Here is a 21,996-nt window from a genome sequence, read left to right as displayed (position 1 = left end):
GATTGGGAGAAAATATTTGGGAAAATGCGACCAGCAAGGGCTTAATATCCAAAATATACAAACAGTTCATACAACCCAACAATAAAAAAAACAAACAGCCCAACTGAAAAATGGGCAGCAACCTAAATATAAGAAGACATACAGAGGGCCAATGGACACGTGGAAAGATGCTCAACACCACTAATTATTAAGAGAAGTGTAGAACAAAACTACAACAAGCCATTGCCTCACACTGGTCAGAATGGCCTAATTAAAAAGTCTACAAGCAACAAATGCTGGAGAGAGGGTGGACAAGAGGAAACCCACCTACGCTGTTGGTGGGAATGTAAGTTGATACAGTCACTACTGAAAACAATATGTAGGTTCCTTAAAAAACTAAAAATAGAACTTCCATATGATTCAGCAATCCCACTCCTGGGAATATAACCAGAGAAAGCTTTGACTCAAAAAAACATACATGTACCCCAATGTTCACTGCTGCACAATTTATAATAGCCAAATCAAGGAAGCAATCTAAGTGCCCATCAAAAGATGGATAGATAAAGATGTGGTATACATATATAATGGGATACTACACGGCCATGAAAAAGAATGAAACAATGCCATTTGCGGCAACATGGATGAACTTGGAAATTATTATGTTAAGTGAAATAAGTCAGAATGAGAAAGACTCACTTATATGGAGGAAAGACAACTGCTACAATAATAGGAAATGTAGAAGTTACCCTGTAGGGCTAAAACCTTAGTGGTAGAACTAGAATTAGAAACAAGGGCCATGTGAAATCAAATATAACATGAGGCACAGTGCTAAGTAAGGAACTTAACTCACTCAAACTTTGCAATGGCCCATGAGTAGGTAATACTGTTACCCTATTTCACAGGTAATGTATCTAAAACTGAGGGAGAGACACAGAAAAAATTAACATAACATTTTAAATCCACAATATCCCAATAAATATAAGTAAGTAAAACTGAGGGAAGTAATTTGCTCATAAATATTTGAAAAGTAGGACGGGGGAGGTAATCTAACAGCATATCTTGACATTTAACAATGAATATGGTATGCCAGAATTCAAATAAACTATTTTTTTAAACTAAGTTATAATCACAAGATAGAAATAACAACAAAACTGTGCATAGCCTCTTAGAACAAAAAATTTCCTCTATTAAAAAAAAAAGGTCACTACACTGAAGCCATTCGATACCTCATATACCATGCACAAATTCAACTATATGAGTTTGGTCAAAGAAAACGCAGTCATATCTCATACAAGCTGTGTGTCCCAAAATAAAATCTACTTGCTCCACCAACTGTTCCACCAAAGCAACAGAAGTTCACTCCAACTCTAGAGGGAAAATTATTAGACTTACTGAAGCATTTATGTTGGCCTTGTACTTTGGGGATAATTTAAATGACTTTCAATATTAACCATGTATACTTTAGCCTTCTACTGACTTTAATGCCCAAATAATATTCAAAGGAAAATGAGGTAAATCATGAGAAACACATAAAAGACAAACAATCCAAGAAAATGTCATTCTGCTACTACAAGAGCAAAGAAAAAAATAAAGAGAAATGAAAATGAAATTATGAGATAAATCCAAATGAATACTGAACACAAAAATTATAACAATAACCATGAGAATTAAAATAATATAAAATTAAGGTATGAAGTCATATTGCCATATAACTCAGAAAAGTGATTAAATAATGTTCAACATATTTGCACCATTTGGGGAAAAAAGTAACTGGATTTCTGGATATCAAGGATACATGTATATTATGCTCTCTGGGATAACTGCTAAAAATAATAAAAAGAAGAAAAATAGCTCAGTAAAAATAGAATCACCAATAAAATGGAAACAGGGAAAAAAAGAAACATCTAATAGGCAAGATGAGAAATCTAACAGAATATATAAAATACATGGCAGATTTGAATACAAATATATTAGCAATTATATTAAATGTAAATAAGCTAAATACTCCAATTGAAAGAACGGGACAAAAAAGGTTAAGTACATTCTGCTTATAAAAGACGTATTTAAAATAAGGAGATTCTGCAAAGTAAAAGTAAAAACATATACCATACAAATAGTAACCTAAAGAAAGCTGATGACTAGTAGAGAAATATCAAAAGAAGTAATTTTAGGAAAATCAATGCTACAGAGAGATAATACCTAACAATAAAAGATTCAATTCATGAGAAAGATACAACCATTCTAAATTTGTATGGCAGCTTCAAAATGCATAAAACAAAAACTGTTGAAACCAAAAACAGACAAATCCAAAAGTATAATGACAAGAAATTAACATGCTGATCTTATTAACTCCAAAAAAAAAAGAAACAGATAAAATAATCAATAAAGAGATAATTTGAAGAACACAATTAGCCAACTGTATATCCAAGTGGATATACAGAGTACACTTCACCAAGCACAGACTAAACATTACGGGTGAATGTAACAATCATAACATGGAATTTCAACGGCTGACCAAAAAATACATAAATGCAATTCTATACCACACAGACCTTACTCAACCAGTGTTTAGGAACGTGTAGCTAAGAAGTTATGAAAGTGAAAGTTAGTTGCTCAGTTGTGTCCGACTCTGCAACCAACCAGGCTCTTCAGAACACGGGATTTCTCAGACAAGAACACTGGAGTGGGCTGCCATTCCCTTCTCCAGGGTATCTTCCCGACTCAGGGATCGAACCCAGGTCTCCAGCACTGCAAGGCAGATTCTTTACTGTCTGAGCCACCAAGGAAGCTGAGCTAAGAGGTTATACAAAAAACAAATAAAAAGCTAGAAATGATTACTCTAAAAAAGTTAGGACAACATTTACCTTCTTCAAAGAGTGAGGGAAAAATAAATTGAAGTGGGCATAAAGAAATCTGTTTACAGAGTACTGGAAATGTTGTTTCTTGACCTGGTAGTCATACGGGCGGTTTGTGTTGTGATAAATTGCTTCCCTATACAATTGTTCAGAGAAGGCGATGGCACCCCACTCCAGTACTCTTGCCTAGAAAATCCCATGGATGGAGGAGCCTGGTAGGCTGCAGTCCATGGGGTCGCAAAGAGTTGGACACGACTGAGCAACTTCACTTTCACTTTTCACTTTCATGCATTGGAGAAAGAAATGGCAACCCACTCCAGTGTTCTTGCCTGGAGAATCCCAGGGACGAGGGAGCCTGTTGGGCTGCCATCTATGGGGTCATACAGAGTTGGACACGACTGAAGAGACTTAACAGCTTAGCAGCAGCATACAATTGTTTACTGCACTTATCTGTATGAGTATTATATTTCACAATTAACATGTTTCAAAATAAAAGGAGACAGAAGCTGAGAGACTACACTCATCTTCTAGCACCTTATGATCACAACTCAGGACTTTGTCTTAAAATTTAATAAAATCCCTCTGCTGGCAACAGTTTTGATCTGAGTGCAATACAAAGTTGAATTCTTATAAAAGCATAGACTACTTTTGGAATGACAAGAAACTGGTCCTATTATTTGTTTTGCAAAAGAAATGGGTAGGAATGTGAAGGAATAATTTTTTCAAATCACATCTTTTGTTTTAAAATATTACTGAATATTTTAAATATTCTGTTTTAAAATATTGTCTGAAAATATTACTTATCCAAATACATCAACTTTCTTAAAATAAAAAAATTAATTTCATGACAGTTCCAAAGAAAAAAGCCTGATTTAAAAAACTAAAGAGTTCTCAGACTCCCTGGTGGTCCTATGGTCAAGATTCTGTGCTTACACTGTGGAGGGCATGGGTTTGATCCCTGGGCTGGGAACTAAGATTCTGCAGCCAATCAATCAATAAATCAATATATAAAACAAAACTAAATAATTTTCTGGAAGTTTATTTTCTTGTTATGACATGTTTCCACACCACGCTAAATGTTTAAGTTTCTATAAAATGACTGTAATAGTCCAAGAAAACAAACATAAGTAGATAATGACCCTTCTGGCATCTCCACGTAAAAGAAATATAAAATTTTATTTTAAAATGAAAACACTCAGCTAGATAAGTCATGAATTTCACTTAGTGGTTACTTCCACAATTGCAAGAAATATGATTCTGAATAAAAAGGCACTCAAACAACTGTTAAGCTCCCTTTAAAACATGCTGCCATTCTGGACCCAAGTGCAAGATTAAATTTTTCATGACTTTCATGACTTCTCAAGCAACTATTTTTACTTTCTAAAGAAACAAAGACATTCACAAAAAAAACACAAACAGTAGAATTCTTTCAAGACAATATTCAAAACCACATCTGTGACTATAATACAAATATAAAACATATTCCAATATTTTAATTACAAAAACTTCAATTATTTGTGCCCAGACAGAAATATGTGTGAATAAACACATATCTTACAACATAAAGAAAAAAAACAAAGGAAAAAAGATGTAAAAAATAAACAAGTTGTCATCAATCATTCATTTAAAGCAACACCACCACCATAGATTCAAACACACAAATAACAGGTTCATGTATCCAAAGTTGTTTTAAACTAGCTGAAAAAATAGTTTTCCCTCTTCACTCATCTCAAACTTCTCAAAGACACTAACAAATATACTTTTAACTTGAAGTGCAAGAAATAACACCATGATATGAACACTGCACACAAGCCTGGCCGACAGCTGATGACTACTGCAGATGGATAATGAAAAGAACGTTTATTGTACTCTTCCTAACTTTACTTTTATCATGTGTGATATTTTCCAAATTGAAATGTTTCTAAAATTCCACACACATAAAAGCAAAAAGATTTAACATAGGGTTCTAGAAGGTAGGGGCAACAACCCATGAATAGACTTAGAAAAGATCTGAAACTGCTTATGATTTTTCCTCACAATCTCCCTCCAACCAATAAGTTTCTACTTCACACAACAGTAAAGGCGTTTTACAGATAATATAAACAGATATATAAACACTTATATATCACTTTATTGCAACATAAAATATGTAACAAAAACTGTGTGTAAGAGAAGGTACATACCAGTAAACGTACTTGCATCATCCCTCTCTATTCTTGTTCCATCACTAGTTGACACACAAGAAAAGTGCAGAGGCTCAACTTCTAGAAGTCCAGTGAGAGATGTGAAACTACCTTCAGCAGCGGTGCCACTACTAACCTTCCCATTTCCTAATACAAAGGAGAGACAAGTTTGATAAAGGGTGAATTAATCTTAACAAGGCAACAGTCATAGTGAGAATTATAGCCACCACTTCAATTTTAACTACAAAGATGTATAAATGCACAAACCTTACACAGGGCTTCAACAATGGACATGGTATTAAGAAAACTCACAAACAGGAGGTACTACTCGTCTCTGTACTACAGAAGCAGAGTTGTACAGAAGCAACCACTAACCAGAGGCATACACATTAATAAGAAACTAGAACAAGTGATTTAGATTTTAAACGAGGAACAGAAAACAAAAGAAAAATAAATATTTTAAATGGGGAAAAAATAAGAGAGCTACTTAGATTTAATGCAAAATAATCAGAATATATCCTATGATATCAAGTGTATAAATGACACTAAATTAAAACTAAAAAAATACTCTCAAGATATTAGCAAGATTATATTCTAGAATGAGATATACTGCTTTATAATCATAAAAATAAGTTAGCACATGTAGCAGTAAGAAAAAAAATCAAATGGTCACATCTATGCAAACCATAAAATGACAGAAGACTGGATGGAAGAACACAAAAGAATTAAGAGTGTATATGGTACCAGGGGAGGAAAAGTGTCATTTAGTACTTGTCAAATTTTCTAAAATCAGAGCAATACTTTTAAATAGAATTCTTTATCAGACAAAGTAAAACAGAAGGAGAAGATGGAAAGAATGGAGACACAGAAAAAAACCTGAAGGAATAAATTAAACACCAAGACTAAACTATCAAAACCTTATTCTCCAACATCCATTTGTGCCCAGCCCAGGACCTGATACATGTATTAAAAAACAGTAATAACAATTTACTGAGCACTTATTCAGTAGAAGACATTGCAGATACAAGAGAAAAATGACAGGCCCCAGTTTTCATGAAATTCATATTCTATTCAAAGTTACCAGATATGAAACAAATAATTATGCAATTGAACCTTAAAAAAAAAAAAGTGCTACACTTTACTTAGAAGTTCACAGGACAAGTAAGTCAAGGGGAAATCAATCTAAGTGAATAGGCAATAAAATACTTCCATGATGAGGTGAAGAGATTCATGTGAAGAATAAAAGATTTTTACGGATCTACTCCAATGAGGCAGAGGAACCCAGGCAGAAGAAATGACATGAGTAAAATCTCTTCAGTAGAAAGGACCATGGCACATTAGAGGAACTGAAAGAAAAATGTGCCTACTGGAACATTTCTCAATCCTAAAATCTCTCTACACATCTTTAAAATAATTAAAAGAACTCAAAAATTGAGCTTTCCTTTATATTGTTTGTATATATAGATTTATAAAAGTAGAGATTTTAAGAAGAGAATATATTAAACATTAATTCACATAATAGTAATAAATTAATCTGATTAGATATAACATCTTTCATTTTTGATGAAAAAAATCACTGTCTTCTAAAACAAAAATAACTTAAATGAGAAGGGTAGCAAAGTCTTACATTTTTGCAAATCTCTTTAATATGTGGCTTATCAAAGGAAGCTGGATTTGCCTATCTGGATCCAATCTACAACAGTATGATGCTTTGGCAGAAATATATGAAAAAAAAACTTGACAAAGAATATATGTAGTTAGAAAAGAAAGGAATATTAATAAAGTATTAAATATTCAAAAATTTGAAAAGTGCCAGTTTAGGATTAATTGCAATATAGAATCTGAAATCTTGAAAAAGACATTCTCAAACTCTGCTACAGCAAGATTAGTTGGTCTACCTTATTCTTTTAAGGAATCTTCTGTCCAAGTATGATGATGACTCACCACGCATCAATCATTTGGAAAATACTGGTTCATTACTATATACAGATCTTCTAAAAGTTAATACACTTCCTTATATAATATCAGAAAATGACACTAACTAATAACATAGCCCATCAGAAAAGTCATTATGTATTGAGAAGCTGTCAAGCTCTCCTTGGAGGACAAAAGTTTTCCAAAATTCTAATCTTTGCTTAAAAGTTCTACTTCTAACATTGACAACAAATAACTATCAATTGGATGGATACTGACATACTTTTTAAATTCCTTTTTGAGAAAATACCTGCCAAATAATCCAATCTGAATGAACACATTTTGTTTCTCATTCTTGCAAATAAAAATGGCATTCCATGAAATAAGCAACAAAAGTTTATAGCTGTAACAACTATACAAGTTCATTTTCTTGAAACAACCATGGTTCTTCAGTATGCAGCAGAAGTGTTTCATGCACACTTCCCATTTCAAAACAGAATATTTAAAAGATGTGTACTCCTGAGTTCAAAACTGAATAAAAATAGTGATTTTAACTATTTCATCAAAAATATTTCTAAGTAAAACCATCATGCTTCTGACTCTTAAGTGTATGGGGAAGATCATCATGCTTTCAAACAATCAGTACAAAAATCTATGCAGTGAAAAGGGCAGATAGGAAAACAGTAGATCCACGGACTCCCTGAAAAGATTCAGGGACCCTGAGAGAGCCTATGGACAACACTTTGAGAATCACAGGACCACAAAAAGAAAACTAACAGGGGAAGGGAAAAAGTCAGATCATACTAGATCATCTATGCTATATTACAGACTTTGGATGGTACAATCTTGGGAAGACATGAAAAATATCTTAAGAAGAGAGAGTAATCAGATCAGGTTTACATTAAAAAATGACTGCAATCATTGCACTGTAAAGTATGAACAGAAGTTTGAGCCAAGAACAGATGCAGAATAACCAGTTGGAAAGTTATTTTTTAGTCCAGGTTCAAGACGACTGTGACCTGGACAATAATCTTGTGATTGTGAGACGTAAGAGAATGGGCAAATTGTAAATACAGGTTGGTGGAAAAATAGATAGGATCAGATGGTAGCCCCAATGTGGAGGATGAGAAAGAGAGGATACAGTTCACATTTCTGTTTTGTGCCACAGATGCCATTAACTGAAAAAGGAAATGCTGCAGAAGGTCTGATGGTGAAGAATAAAAAACTGAGACATTCGTATGGAGATGAATAGTCATTTTACAATGAATATGGCTGCTCTTGTGTATTTAACCAACCCCCTGGCTTGGCCTGAGCTTTATGGTCTTCTCTTTACAGTTTCTCTGTAACAAATTTCATTCTATCCTAAAGTGTACAGGAAGCATGTATAGGTCTAGTTCTAACCCCGCCTCTGAGGTCTACTCATAATTTGACATGTCACTTAGACACACACTGGCATGAGGTAATCAGAGCCTAAGTCATCAAACAGAGTAATTCATTAAAAAGCAAGAAGACCAGATGTATAATCTCTTTCATTAAAAATGCTCATAAACACATGTAGCAAACAAGTCTAAATAGCTAAACATTCTGTTAACAACGGTAACCTAAGAGAATAGAGAGGTTAAAGTTGAGATATTTTGCATTTTATTTCTGTATTTTATTTTTCTCTTTTGCTTTTTTCACAATTCATAACTAAATTTAAACAAAACTGAGACTAACCCCCCAACTTACTTAAATTTAACATGGTAATTATCATGTTTACAAGTAAATTTTTTAACATTTTGGTTTACTAGTAACACTTGTAATAAGTTCAATAAGATGGAAGAAAACAAAAAATAAAGTGATCATTGTCCTAACAAAAACAGAAAAACACCAAACTCTAGCATCTGAAGAGATTATACAAATAGTGTTATATATTCAGTCCTAAACGCACATTCTTTAGAAGTGCATCCAAGAATACATGTAACACTGTGTACCACGTTTACCTCAGAACAGTATGACAGAAGATGCAGAAAATTATTTTTTCTTTCTGCATCTTTGCTTACTAAAAAAGCATATATTAATTTTATTTTCTTTAATATGAAATATTTCCAAATAAAATTGGAAAGACTACAGCAAATAAACAAATTTTAGTCTATTAACATTAAAGTCATACTAACGTAATGAAACACACACACAAAAAAAAAACAAACAAAAAAACCCAAGTTTGCAACCCTGTGAAAAAGAACATCAATATTTTTTGATGGGGGAGTTGAGAAACAAAGCAAATACTTTAATGATTCACAGACACAAAAGTTAAGTTCCAGAAACTTTTAGTTCCCAAAGACAGAACGGAATAACTACAATCGACTAAAAATCGATGGTATCTTAAACCCAAGATAAAAAATTCAGAAATTCCTTTAATCAAACATTTTACTACCTGAAAGGACATCTGACAAATCAATTTCATCAGACTGGACACCAATGCTGCTGTTGTACACATTTTTACAAGAAGAGCCACTCATCTCCAAATCAAAGAGGACTGGATCAAATGGTGAACTATACAATCCGTATCTGAAAGATAAAACAAGGTCCTAGCGATTTTCCTGTCAGTCATCTAATTAATAAATTATCTATTTACGTAGCTTTAGGACTTCCCTGGTGGCTCAGACGGTAGAGCATCTGCCTAAAATGTGGGAAACCTGGGTTCAGTCCCTGAGTCAGGAAGATCTCCTGGAGAAGTAAATGGCAAGCCACTCCAGTATTCCTGCCCGGAAAATTCCATGGAGGGAGGAGCCTGGTAGGCTACAGTCCATGGGGTCGGAAAGAGTCAGACACGACTGAGAGACTTCACTTCAAAAGCAGTTTTTACACAGGGCAGAAGGAGACACTAACCACACTTAACTCAAATTCACTGAACTGTGTTCCCTGCAAACCTATGCTCCAAAAGATATAGTTCAGAGACTCAATAAATGTGGTTTCAATTAAGCTGGTATCTAATGAACCAAGACTGAACCTTCATCAGTAGACTGAATCAAAAAAAAGAGGCTTTCAAGCACCCTTCCCTTGCCTGAATCATGACATTGAGTCAGTAGAAGATATAAAGGTTTTCAGTAACATTTCATCAAAATCAAGATTTCTAATCAATAAAGATGATTATAAAAGTGACTGCTTTAAATAACAGAACACACTACTTCAAAATAACTCAAATCTAACCTTTAGATATTTCTTATTTCATTATGTTTAAGTTTTAGAAAATAAAATGGCACATAAAGAATACTAGTTAAGGGCAATTACATGATTTACACAATTTCACCTTACAAAGTTTTAACAACGAAGAATCAAAGTACCTTAAGTGTTTTTTCCCACTAGCAAGAAACACCACTTATAAAGAATTTTAATATAGTTAGCCTTCCAACTATCATCTCCAGGACTTCCAAAGTTGTTAAAGGGAATTATTCTCAGAGAAAATAGAGGGAAAGAAAACATTAAGCAAATATATATCATAACAATTCTGTGCAAAGGTAGTACCATATCCAGAAAGGCCCATCATTAGTCATTTCAAAAGTTAAATACCTTGTCTGAAGCAAAGCCTCCATTGGTGTTAACCTGTCCTGTAACTGCCTGGACACAGCAGTAAGCAGAGATGCACAGGCAGTGCTGCACCCAGCCAGATCGTCGTCTTTAACATAATTCAGTAAGACAAAATACCAATAGACAGAACCTGAAAGCAACAACAACAAATCAAGATTTCTTTTCCTCATTTCTCCTTCACAAAGAAAACTTCAGATTTCACATTTATGAGTATGTCCTCTTTTCCTAGAACGATTTTCTGGAAAGAAAATCTGTAAGGGCAAATTACAAAGAAGGACTAACTCCCTGGAGGACTTTAAGAGGATGCTGACAAAGAATCGCATTATATTTTTGAGAAGTGTACAAAGTCAACCTAGTCATTTAGGTTTTCAACAAAGTGAGATGATTCTAAGGGACATTTTAGAATAGCCAGAAAAGTGGACATGTCAGACCCTTCAAACAATCTTTCCTAAAATACTCTTTCTCTGTACTAAAAATTTCAAAAACAATAGATGGCAATGAACTACAAATAACATACTTTAGCAAGTGAATGAAGTGTAGTCATTCTATATTGCCAGTTAGATATAGACCAAAGGTGATCGTAAAAGGTGTTCACGATCATGTATTTTAACTCTTTTATAAAACTTGAGATATCTGAGTACTAAGTACACCCCATAATTTAAGCACCCAACCTCTAACAGTATCTTCAAGAAACTGTTTTAAACACCAGAAACTATCACAGAGAGCAATCAAGTCCAAAACATTCTACTCTATGTAACAGAAGAGTTTATAGTTTTAGTCAATATATGTTCAAGGTAAATAGAAAGGGATTCTTTGTCTAAATTAAGATACGGATAAAATAGCCATTTATCAGGCTTCCCAGGTGGCACAGTGGTAAAGTATTCACCTGCCAATGCAGGAGACACAAGAGACACGGGTTCAATTTCTCAGCTGGGAAGATCCCCTAGAGTAGGAAATGGCAACCCACCCCAGTATTCTTGCCTGGAAAATGCCATGGACAGAGGAGCCTGGCAGGCTAGAGTCCGTGGGGTCACAAAGTGACCATGGGGACCGAACTGAGCGGCAGCAACAACCATTTATCAACTAACTTTAAGCAAGCTTTTTTTCTGGTACACCACAAACGTCAAATTCTTGTGGAATAGGAGATAACTTTTTGAATGGATTGGTTATTTATGCAATAAAAGACTGTGAGAAATGTCTTCCAAAAAAAAAAAATTAAATAATAACACTAGGTAAAGGGCAAAGCAGTAGCCCTTCATAGTAAATTCCTACCTGATAACTACATTCACTCTTGAATGGCATTTCCACAGTTTTTAGGTGCTGTAAAAAAAAAAAAACTCACTGGTCCCTTTCAGAAAATTCCAATTTGCCACAGACCCTACCATTCATACACAATATGTGTATGGATCATTTAACTAATTTATGACATCTCTCTGGTACTTACAGATGTTTTAGTTTGTAACATCTGATCTACCATCACTAAACAACCAAACAACTCAATTATTTTAAGGAACTCCACAAAATGTATGAATTGAGATGACCTGATTATTTACTTAAATCTCCCACTAACTTTTTCCTAAAAATAGTATCAAAAAGAGTACTGCCTATCCAATCACTATTTAAAACCCCTTAAAAAACAGACAAGCTACAGAGAAAAAGAAGACTAATTGAGAAAAAACAAAAGTTATTAAACAATCTTAAACATACTGTGAGATAATTCCTAAAGTTAGAGTTACTTATGACTGAACAAGTTTCACATACCACCAGTTGCTGCTGCGGGTAAAAATGACATATTATCAAGTAAGGCCTTCAACAGAACAGATCCAAATCCAGGTTGACATGGGTCGCACTTGCCATTACTGAAAAAAAATTTAAAAGAAAAAGCTTAAATATATTACTCAAGGTAATTAATTCTAAACATGGTGTATTACTCTTAATCTTTAAATGTGTTCATACAGACTGAAAAAAACCTGCCTCAAAGCCCTGTAAACGTGCAGAAAGACAGTAGGGGCTGACTATACTAAGGGTCTTTATAACTGTTTTCTTATGCAATAAACCACTCTTTTTTTTTTAAACCCAAAAGAGTTAAAAAGCTGGTACAGTGAATACAGACTATTAATTTTAAACATTTCCTAGATAGTTTCAGGGTTTAGAGAAAGTGATCTGCACAATGCTGCAAATAAGTCTGGGCAAACGGACATAACCGGTAATAAAGGCCTCAGGTGAAGAATCCAAAGACAATCAGGGATAGTGGGAGCGAAAGTGAGGGAAGAGCTCCCCTTACCAAACTCCCCCAAATCTTCTAATAAGCAGAGAAGCCCAGCTGAATTCTTTTACTACTTGATTTAACGTGACATTTTGCCCAAAACACCCCAAATTTTTTTCCCTAGGATCTCAATAATCCTCAAAAATCCACTTATGTTATACATATATTCAACAAGAACCAAATGACCCTAGACACAAGGTATCACCTGCCAAACTACAGGAGCACCTACAAAGTATATCTTCGACTTAAAATCACCAACCTGATGCACAAGGCTAGAAATCGAGCACACTTGTGGGCTATGCTTCGTCCTGCCTCAAAGAAACAAACACGTACAATGTCTGAAAGACATTTTCGTGTTTTTGAAAGCAGGCTTTCATTTCCTTCCTTTGAGCTGCAAAACAATAGCAGGCATTTAGGCTCATGCTGAACTTCCAATCATAACATCCAAAGGGCAATCTGTGGTAAATAAAATCTTATTAACCTTCCAGGTCCATTTGAATGTACTCCAGCTAACCAACAAAGAATATCTAACACAAGACTCTGGGCATGTTCTGTGATTTGGCCATCATCTGCTTTTCTACACAAAGTGTTGAGAAGCTTCTCATGAAATTCTGAAAACTGCAACATGGCACATCGCTGCACTCTACCAAAAAAAAAGAAAAAAAAAAAAAATATATGGATATATATACACATACACACACACATATACATAAATACATTAATAATCAAAAGAGAAAAATAAAGCTATTTCAACCTGGTTGGACATCAAATATTTCATTTAGAATCATGAATATTACAATTAAAAAAAAAAAAGAACTTTTGAAAATTACCTAGCACTACATGAAGACCAAGGATGAACCAATGAAGTGAAAAGACAATATATACCATCAATGACATAAGCGCTTAAGAGAAATGAAAAGCAAATAAAAATTTTCAAGTAAAAGTTACGATTTTAAAATTTTGTGGATATTGATATATTTACTGCAAAGTCTTCCTTTGTACTCCTATTACTTAAGAACAGTAGAAGAAAATGAGGTTACCTTTCCTTAGAAACTGAAGTTTTCTTAAATCTTCGGATGGTAACTGAGACTTCTTGAAGTAAGTCACAGCCCCGGAGGTTTTCAGATTTACGGGTGCCACTTGTATTTTCATTTTTAACATTAGAGGATTTTTCCTGAACATACAAAAATAAGTAATTGAATGAATAAATGAAACAAAAAGTTATTTACCATTAAAGTTTATAAATAAAAGAATATAACTGAACTATGACTACCAAAACATAACTCAAACTAAAATGATAGCTTTTACCCTCATATTCAGTAAATGACTAATTTACTCCATTGTTATAAAATTGTAACAGTGGAAGAGACATAGTCACTGCTTAAAGGTAATAGCCCAGTGAATAAAGATTATCAAGCCAAAGTCTTGAGTCTCAGTCCCAGCTACTGGTCTATGAGCTATGTCAGCTCCCCAGTGTCTAACATTCCCTCACTTAAAATATGAAAAAGTGGAGTAACAGCACCTGCTCTGCCTACCTCAGAGTTATTTTGGGGCTTAAATCAGATAAAGTACACAGAAGTTCTTGAAAAATTGGAAGACCTATACAAATATAAGATGGCTGGTGTTACTGATTATTTCTACTGTTGCTTATGGATAATGATAATAGAGAAACAAAATCTCAAGTGCTCAGGAAAATCCAAGATCAAACAAGTACGAAGAAACTGCATGATATACAGCTAGTTGTAGAAAATGAACATGAAAATTATGATATATCTCTGAAATCAATTCTCAACTTACTTCTCTTCCTGCAGCCTCCCAAATGTTTACAAAAAAAAAAAAAAAAGTGGTGTGTTACCAGTAAAGGGCACAGAAACAAATTCTTACACACAAGGAAATAAGCATTATGGTCCAAAATAATTATTAAGGCAAGTGCCTGCTAGCAATCACTCCCCAATGAATATACTTTATAAAAAAAAGCTTAAAGTTAATGTAAATATTTTCTCCTTCATTATATTTTTTTTAACTTGCTGCAGAGAAAAGCTATAAACAAACCAAGTTATCCATTAAAAAAAATTAATTATGGGGTATGCTACTTCCAAGAGTGTATCAAACCTCCACCATAATGTTTAAAACAGCATGTAACAGTTTATAAAATTCTGTAAAGCGATTATCCTTCAATTAAAAAATAAGTAAATAAATAAAACCAGCATGTTACAGTTTAAAATGATAATGTTTCACACCTTGCCTGCTGCAACTTTTGCCAAGAGTGAAGCAAGTGAATATCCCTTGTTACTCTGGTGTTTTAGGGATGGAAGTCTTACTACAGGACGTATACCACCATTACAGATCTCATCTGTTCCTCTTTCGTTCACTGCCTTGACATGGATCAAAAATGAACGATATTTTCCTCCTGCCATACCTAGACGAGTGGTGCAGAATGGGATAAATTATTCAATCACCAAAAAGCAAAACTGCTTTTTGTCTTCATAGAGTAAGCTAAATAATTAACTCCACAGAAAGAAAAATACACTTGGCCAGAATTTTCAAATTATACTGCTTGCATATAATATGGCTAAATAACCTTCATACACATCGGCAGCAAACGAACAAAAAGCACAGCAGTTGTATGAACAGCATAATATAGAAAGTTCTGACACCTGGCATGTTTTATCCCAAAGAAGTTATTCATTTCAACCACAGAAATTTTGTGAACTATAGAAGAAACAGAAAACACTGTCTGTCACTGAATCACCGCCCAAAATAACGATGTATCAATATGTGTATCCATCCAGGCTTTTATGCATGTAGGCACACACACACATGTGCATGCATACATACATAGCATTAAAGTATTACACACTTTAAAAAGCACAGGCTTTGGAGTCACTATCTGGGTCTGATAATGGTTCTGCCATTTTATTAGCCATGTGACAAATTAAACTTTCCATGGTCCAGTTTCTTCAAAAGTGAGTAAAAATAATAATAGTACCTACCCCAAAGGTAATTAAAACACTTATAACTGCATGGCAAAAGGAAGCATTCAATAAATATTAGTTATTATCACTGGTTTATGTTTTATATATTTTAACTAAGTTGAAATCATAACATACAATCTATATGTAAAATTAATTGACAAAATACCTTCAAACTAACATACCCATGAACAACCCATAAGCTGCTGCCTAAGCAGGTATGAAATCCTTCTGTGATTACAAAAGCTACCTCTGTTGTTTGCCGCTGACCTGCCTGACTACTGTGCTGGCATGCACTGTTGTATTCTTCTTACTGCTGCACTAGTCTAGGTTCTAAAATGTCTTAAGACCCTCCTTTTCAGTTTTCTTTTTCTACATATCTTTGGCCCACATCATCCTTTTACAAATTTAGCAATCATTTTCTCCAGTTCAAAGTTCTAGGAATTTGAAGAGAAGAATAGTCACTTTTACTAAATTCTAGGAAAACTAACACTTTTACATTATTGAGACTTTTGAAATACACATTATATAATCTATCCCCAATTTTGTCAATCTCATGGACAGAGGAGCCTGGTGGGCTGCAGTCCATGGGGTCGCAAAGAGTCGGATGCGACTGAGCAACTAACACACACACACGTACAATTTTGTCAAAGCCAACATTTTAATTTTCATGTAAGATTTTAAGTTTAAAAAAAAAAAAAAAGATTTTAAGTTTCACATTCTCATTTAACACAACTAACTTACACTTTCAGCAATTGAAGTTGGCAACCCACTCCAGTGATCTTGCCTGGAGAATCCCAGGGACGGGGGAGCCTGGTGGGCTTCCGTCTCTGGGGTCGCACAGAGTCGGACACGACTGAAGCGACTTAGCAGCAGCAACTTAACTTCCAGAGATGTTATTATACAGTTATTACACAGTTTTGCTCACCACTATAACCTAGTAGGTAACCTAACAAATCACAGGGTGTCATAAACTTAATGAATGAAAAAGATGTAGTCAAGGGAGTACAATCAAGCTTGTGTACATACTGTGTCTGTAACTAAAGGGAAGTGTGTGAATGGGGACAAACATTATAAAGGGAATGCATACAAATTAAAACAGTTGTTATTTAGGTGGTCTGATATTTTCTTGGTTTACAGAAGGATCTCCACAGCCTTCTCACCTCCAAGTTTACTGTAATGATTGAGGTGTGTCTCACTTGGATTTTTTAATTCACCCGTGAAATATAAAGGTGACATAAACGTCTTACTACTGCAACATCTAATATCTTACAGACATAAGATAAAATATACATTGTAACTTGTGTTTAAGACACATCATTATATCTAATACTTTCAAAACTCCTCTATAAAAAAACCCTTAAGAGAAAATATTATAACAATATACAACAAACACCCTGAAAACAGGACTAAATTGATGGAAAAGGCAAACATCCCAGAACATAATGATTGGTTATTTGGAAGAATTCTGTATAACATGCTAAATCATACTACCTTCATCTTCTTTGTGCTTTTTCAAAAAGCACTGAGACCCTCAGGACACAGAACGTAGGATCTTAACTTTCACATAACAATAGTCACTTATGGTAGGAAATTACCTCAGCTACCATGAAACTGATGGAATCATTCAAGAAAAGTCCCCTCAAAAACAGTATCTTATTTTTCTGAAATCAGGAAAAATAATTTTTTAAAAAATCTACTTTTACAACTGTGGGACTATTTATTCTGCTTTTGTAAAACATGTTACTTCACCTTTAACAAGTTTGGGACTTGTTAACGTCAACATCCCAGCATGCCCCGACAGATCAAGGCCACTAGCAAGCCATACTGGCCCACAGAGAATGTCTTCTTTATGATCTTCTAAAAATGGACATAATCTAAGACCTAAAAAGAAAAATACACATTTTTCTTTTAAATTAGTGTGTAATTTAAAATGTAATATTTAATAAGCAAATATCCATCCCATTTACATATAACAGCACCACACAAAATTCCATACTTAGAATGTGTTGAAATAAAATTTGCTATCATGCTAAGGAACTATAATCATTATCTGATATATTATGCTGTTTTTCATTCCCATATTATCTACATTCACCTTGATTTTCAAAAAAAAAAAAAAATTATAAAACCATGACATGATTTCAAATCTCAAGATATTAAAAAACAAGAATGCAAGTATTAGCACAGCTGTGTTCACTAAGATGAGCTGAAAATCAAAGCATATTGCCAAAGCAGAATTATAGGTTATTTTTAATTGTGTTCTTAAAACCATGTTTTTGCAAGCCATAAAGAAATCTTTGCCCAGTAGGATGCATTTGGATCACTACTCCTTTTACTGTCATGGACAACAGCTCTGTAATTTAACTCACACTGTGATTCCTCTACATCCATGTGCTGCATTTCTTCATTCAAATCAACCAGGGACGGTTTCCCATTTTGTTCCACTTCAATGTTAAGAGCTGGAGACAAAGGAAAGGTGATCTGCCTATCTACTGCTGTTTCTAGAGGATAAAAATATTAGTAAACTTAATGTTGCTTAATATCAATGATCTATGTGCCTAAAATTCTAAAATTCTCCATTAAATTGGGAACTACAGTGATTTTTAAAATGGTTGCTAGCAGAGGAAGAAAATTAGATTCAAGTGCTTTATACTCTCTTCTCTTTTAAAGGTGGTAAAATATTCACCTGAAGAAATAATCTGCTAGCCACTAAACCAAGAATTCTTACCCTAGGCTATACAGTACACTGCCTGCAGAGTTTTAAAAATACCACTACCTAAGTCCTACACCAATTAAATCTGAATCTGTCATGATTCAAAAGTATACACACACACATACACACAAACACACACATATATACACACAAACACATATATATACACAAACACATACATACATATTTATAAAATAGGAAATTATTCAGGTTTCAATGTTTTTATCCCTGGTGTGAAGTAGCCTTTTACTCTGAAATTATCTCTAGTCTTTTAAATTAACCTATTAAGATCAAAACACTGAGAAATAACGTCTAGTTCCAAATATGTCAAGTATGTATAATCTATTTTAATAACTCAATATATCAAGTTCTGAGCTAGTAAGAAAGATAAATAAAGATGAATATATTTCTGGCATTACATTCTGAGTTTTACTAATAACCTTAAAAGAATATATGCATTCCATACAAAAGTTCTTTTTACAAACAAGTCTCCTTCTCACAAAGAGAAATGCGTTAAGTCCAGTAATGCTAAAAGTGAAACTAACTCACAAAGGAACTAACTGCCTAAAACCATAATTAAATTACTCAAATTTATGCAATTCTGAACAACAAAGAGTTACTGAAAAGTTCTTCAATGTTCTCTGTATAAACTTCTCTAAATAGAACCACAAAAAAAAAGAAGGAAAAGAGCACAGGGGTGTGGGAGCAAGAAGGGATGTCAAAACTAGACAGCCAAGTTGAAAATGAGTTTTTTTAAGAAACCAAAATCTTCAAATTTTGATCCATCTTACCATTGACTTTCCCTAAGCCTGGAGCTTTATTTTTCAGCAGTGTCACTTGTATCTGTGGAATATTGGTGATATTTGAGTTCAAAACAAATTTAAAGTCCACATGTCCAACCATACAAGCTTTAGGCAGAACCAATTCAAATACATGTTCATCCCAGCTGTTGCTGTCAAATAAGGGAGAAAATGATAGAGTGAAATCTTTCTTTAGCTGTAACCATCTTATCACTTATATTACCTTTCTCTGATGTGTAGTCGCCAACAAAACCGAATGCTTCTCAGTGGGATTAGGGGAGAAGACAAGCAGTTCTACTGAGAAAGGTTAAACTTGGGGCAATGAAGAATCATACCTCAGGAATCCATACCTACCTTGGGCACTGTACACTCAAAAAAACCCTTGTTCCTCTAAGTGTGAACTACTGTGCATCAGAATTATGTGCAGACTTATGGGCCCACTCTGATTCTAAGAGTGGGGTCACAGGAATTTGTATTTTAAAATAAGAACATTTTGTATTTCTTATACATGTCCATCCTCTGATTTTAAATTCTGTATATGTGCTGAAAAGTAAAATTCCTCCACTAAATTTCAGATTCAAATCCAAATGCCTATTAGGTATCTCAAATTTAACATAAATAACCCCAAACTACTTGATAACCAACTCTAAAAGCTGTAAAAAGAAATTCCATTTTTTAACGTGCTCAGTCCAAAACATTAGTCATCCCTAACAATTCTTACTCACACCAGACACTCCGTACATCAGCATTTACGATTCTTTCTACCTCCAAGCTGTATCTGACCACGATTCTCAATGCCTCTGTCAATTATCATCATGGTCCAATTCACCATCACCACCACGATTATCTGAATTACCACAACAGCATTCAAGTTAGAATTCTTGCTCCTGCCTCTTCCCTCTAATACACACACCACAACCACTCATATACTATCAACACAGTAGTCTTAGTATATCCTTCTAATACATAAATTATATCGCATCACTCCTAAATTCAAAACTATCTAACACCTTCCCATCTCACTCAATGTAAAAGTCTCACTGTGGCCTATAAAGACATTCATGATCAACTATTTCCTTTGATCTCACTTCCTATCACTCTCCTCCATGTTCATTGCACTTAACCAGTAGCCTCCATGCTCCTCCTAAAATTCATAACATATACTCCTCAGGATCTCTGTACTTTTTATTGTCTCCAAATTAATGTCCTCATGGAAGCCTTTCTGATACCCCTTATATAAAAATATCACACACATTTTCTCTCACAGAGATGTACACCCAACAACTCTATTGCCATTCTATTTTAATGTGTTTCAAAGCTTTTATGACTATATGACATAGTAGATATCTGTCTTAACTGCCTGTCTATCACCACTAGAATGTAAATTTCCTAAGAGCCATTTTACTAGTAACTTCCAAAGTACCTGCACAACTGGGAGACTGGGATTAACATGTACACACTACTATGTAGCCATATAGCACAGGGAACTCTACACAATACTCTGTAATGTCCTATATGGGAAAAGAATCTTTAAAAAGAGAGTGGGTATATGTATAACTGATTCACTCTGCTGTACCGCTGAAACTTAACACATTGTAAACCAACTACACTTCAATAACAACAACAACAAAAGTACCTGTACAAAACAGACATTTAAATATTTAGTCACACAATCTACAGATCTATTTAACTAACTAACTGGAAGGCTGGATTACTCTCAGGATTTTATCCTACAACTAAGAACAAGCATACAGGAATTTCCAGGCTTCCTCGATGGTTCAGTGGTAAAGCAAGAGGCACTGGTTCAATCCCTAATCAAGGAAGATCCCACCATGCCATGGAGAAACTAAGTCCATGCGTCAAAACTATTGAATCTGTAACCTAAAGTTTGGGAATCACAACTACTGAGATCATGTACCACAACTACAGACACCCACACACCCTAAAGTCCATGAACTACAACAAGAAAAGCCATCGCAACGAGAAGCCCACACACCACAACTACAGAGTAGCCCCTAGCTGCAACTAGAAAGTCCACGCAGCAACGAAGACCCAGCACAGCCAAAAATAAATATTTTTTTAAAAAAAAGAATATAGGAATTTCTAAAACCAAGGTGACAAATGAAACAAACAAAACTGTTAACATGTAAAAGTTAACAGAAAGAGTAACATATAATAATAATTCTATGTTGTTACTATAAGATGAACTTAAGTTATAAAATTAAACTGAATTTAAATACCTTGGAAGAATGTTTTACCTGTCAGTCTGTAGTTTCCAAGTTCTAGTATGCTGAGCAGCATCCCCGTGATGCTGCTGATGCAAATGTTGAGGATGCCTCCTTTGCTGCTGTTCTTGTTGAACCTCCACCCAGCATGGTGGAACAGTAGCTGAAAACCGTGGAGTCAGAGTTTCAAAGCGGGTTAGCTCCACTAGAGATGTCAAGATGTCAACGGTGAATGGCTGGTCCACCAATAAATCAACTCCTTAATAACAGTGAATGCAGAATTTGAAATTGGTTTTAAAAGAAAGGAATTTTAATCCATGTTTTTGTCTAATCAATTACAACATTTGTCAAATAGCCTAAGTTAATAATGTAGGCTAAAGTAACTAGCACGGAGTCCATACAGGCATAAGAAAAATCCACCTCAGATATTTCAAATTATAGAAAAGGAACTTATTATTGGAGAAATCCAAAATCAACCTCAGAAGAGCCCTGACTGAGATTTAATGAGCTCCAGAT

General features: G+C 34.3%; 1 protein-coding gene across 6 annotated transcripts in view; it reads right to left on the bottom strand.

The window, feature by feature from the left end:
• Nucleotides 1–21,996, bottom strand: part of BIRC6 (baculoviral IAP repeat containing 6) — a 214,000-nt gene that overhangs the window by 127,503 nt on the left and 64,501 nt on the right. For 4 of the 6 annotated variants that reach the window (XR_003513300.1, XM_027554971.1, XM_027554972.1 and 1 more), the window contains exons 12-23: nt 21,514–21,739; nt 19,247–19,407; nt 18,112–18,243; nt 17,492–17,623; nt 15,008–15,186; nt 13,808–13,941; nt 13,249–13,410; nt 13,027–13,158; nt 12,263–12,360; nt 10,484–10,631; nt 9,348–9,481; nt 5,018–5,164 (exon numbers count right to left, since the gene is read on the bottom strand). Coding sequence is in view for 5 of the 6 variants with exons in the window: in XM_027554971.1 (XP_027410772.1) it covers nt 5,018–5,164; nt 9,348–9,481; nt 10,484–10,631; nt 12,263–12,360; nt 13,027–13,158; nt 13,249–13,410; nt 13,808–13,941; nt 15,008–15,186; nt 17,492–17,623; nt 18,112–18,243; nt 19,247–19,407; nt 21,514–21,739 (1,785 nt within the window). In the remaining variant the exon portion in view is untranslated. The remainder of the gene's footprint in view (nt 1–5,017; nt 5,165–9,347; nt 9,482–10,483; nt 10,632–12,262; nt 12,361–13,026; nt 13,159–13,248; nt 13,411–13,807; nt 13,942–15,007; nt 15,187–17,491; nt 17,624–18,111; nt 18,244–19,246; nt 19,408–21,513; nt 21,740–21,996) is intronic. The other 2 variants (XM_027554973.1, XM_027554976.1) reach the window with 2 other exon arrangements.

The sequence above is a fragment of the Bos indicus x Bos taurus genome, chromosome 11 (assembly GCF_003369695.1).
Source record: "Bos indicus x Bos taurus breed Angus x Brahman F1 hybrid chromosome 11, Bos_hybrid_MaternalHap_v2.0, whole genome shotgun sequence".
Classification (NCBI taxonomy): domain Eukaryota; kingdom Metazoa; phylum Chordata; class Mammalia; order Artiodactyla; family Bovidae; genus Bos; species Bos indicus x Bos taurus.
This window is presented reverse-complemented; position numbering and strand designations above follow the sequence as displayed.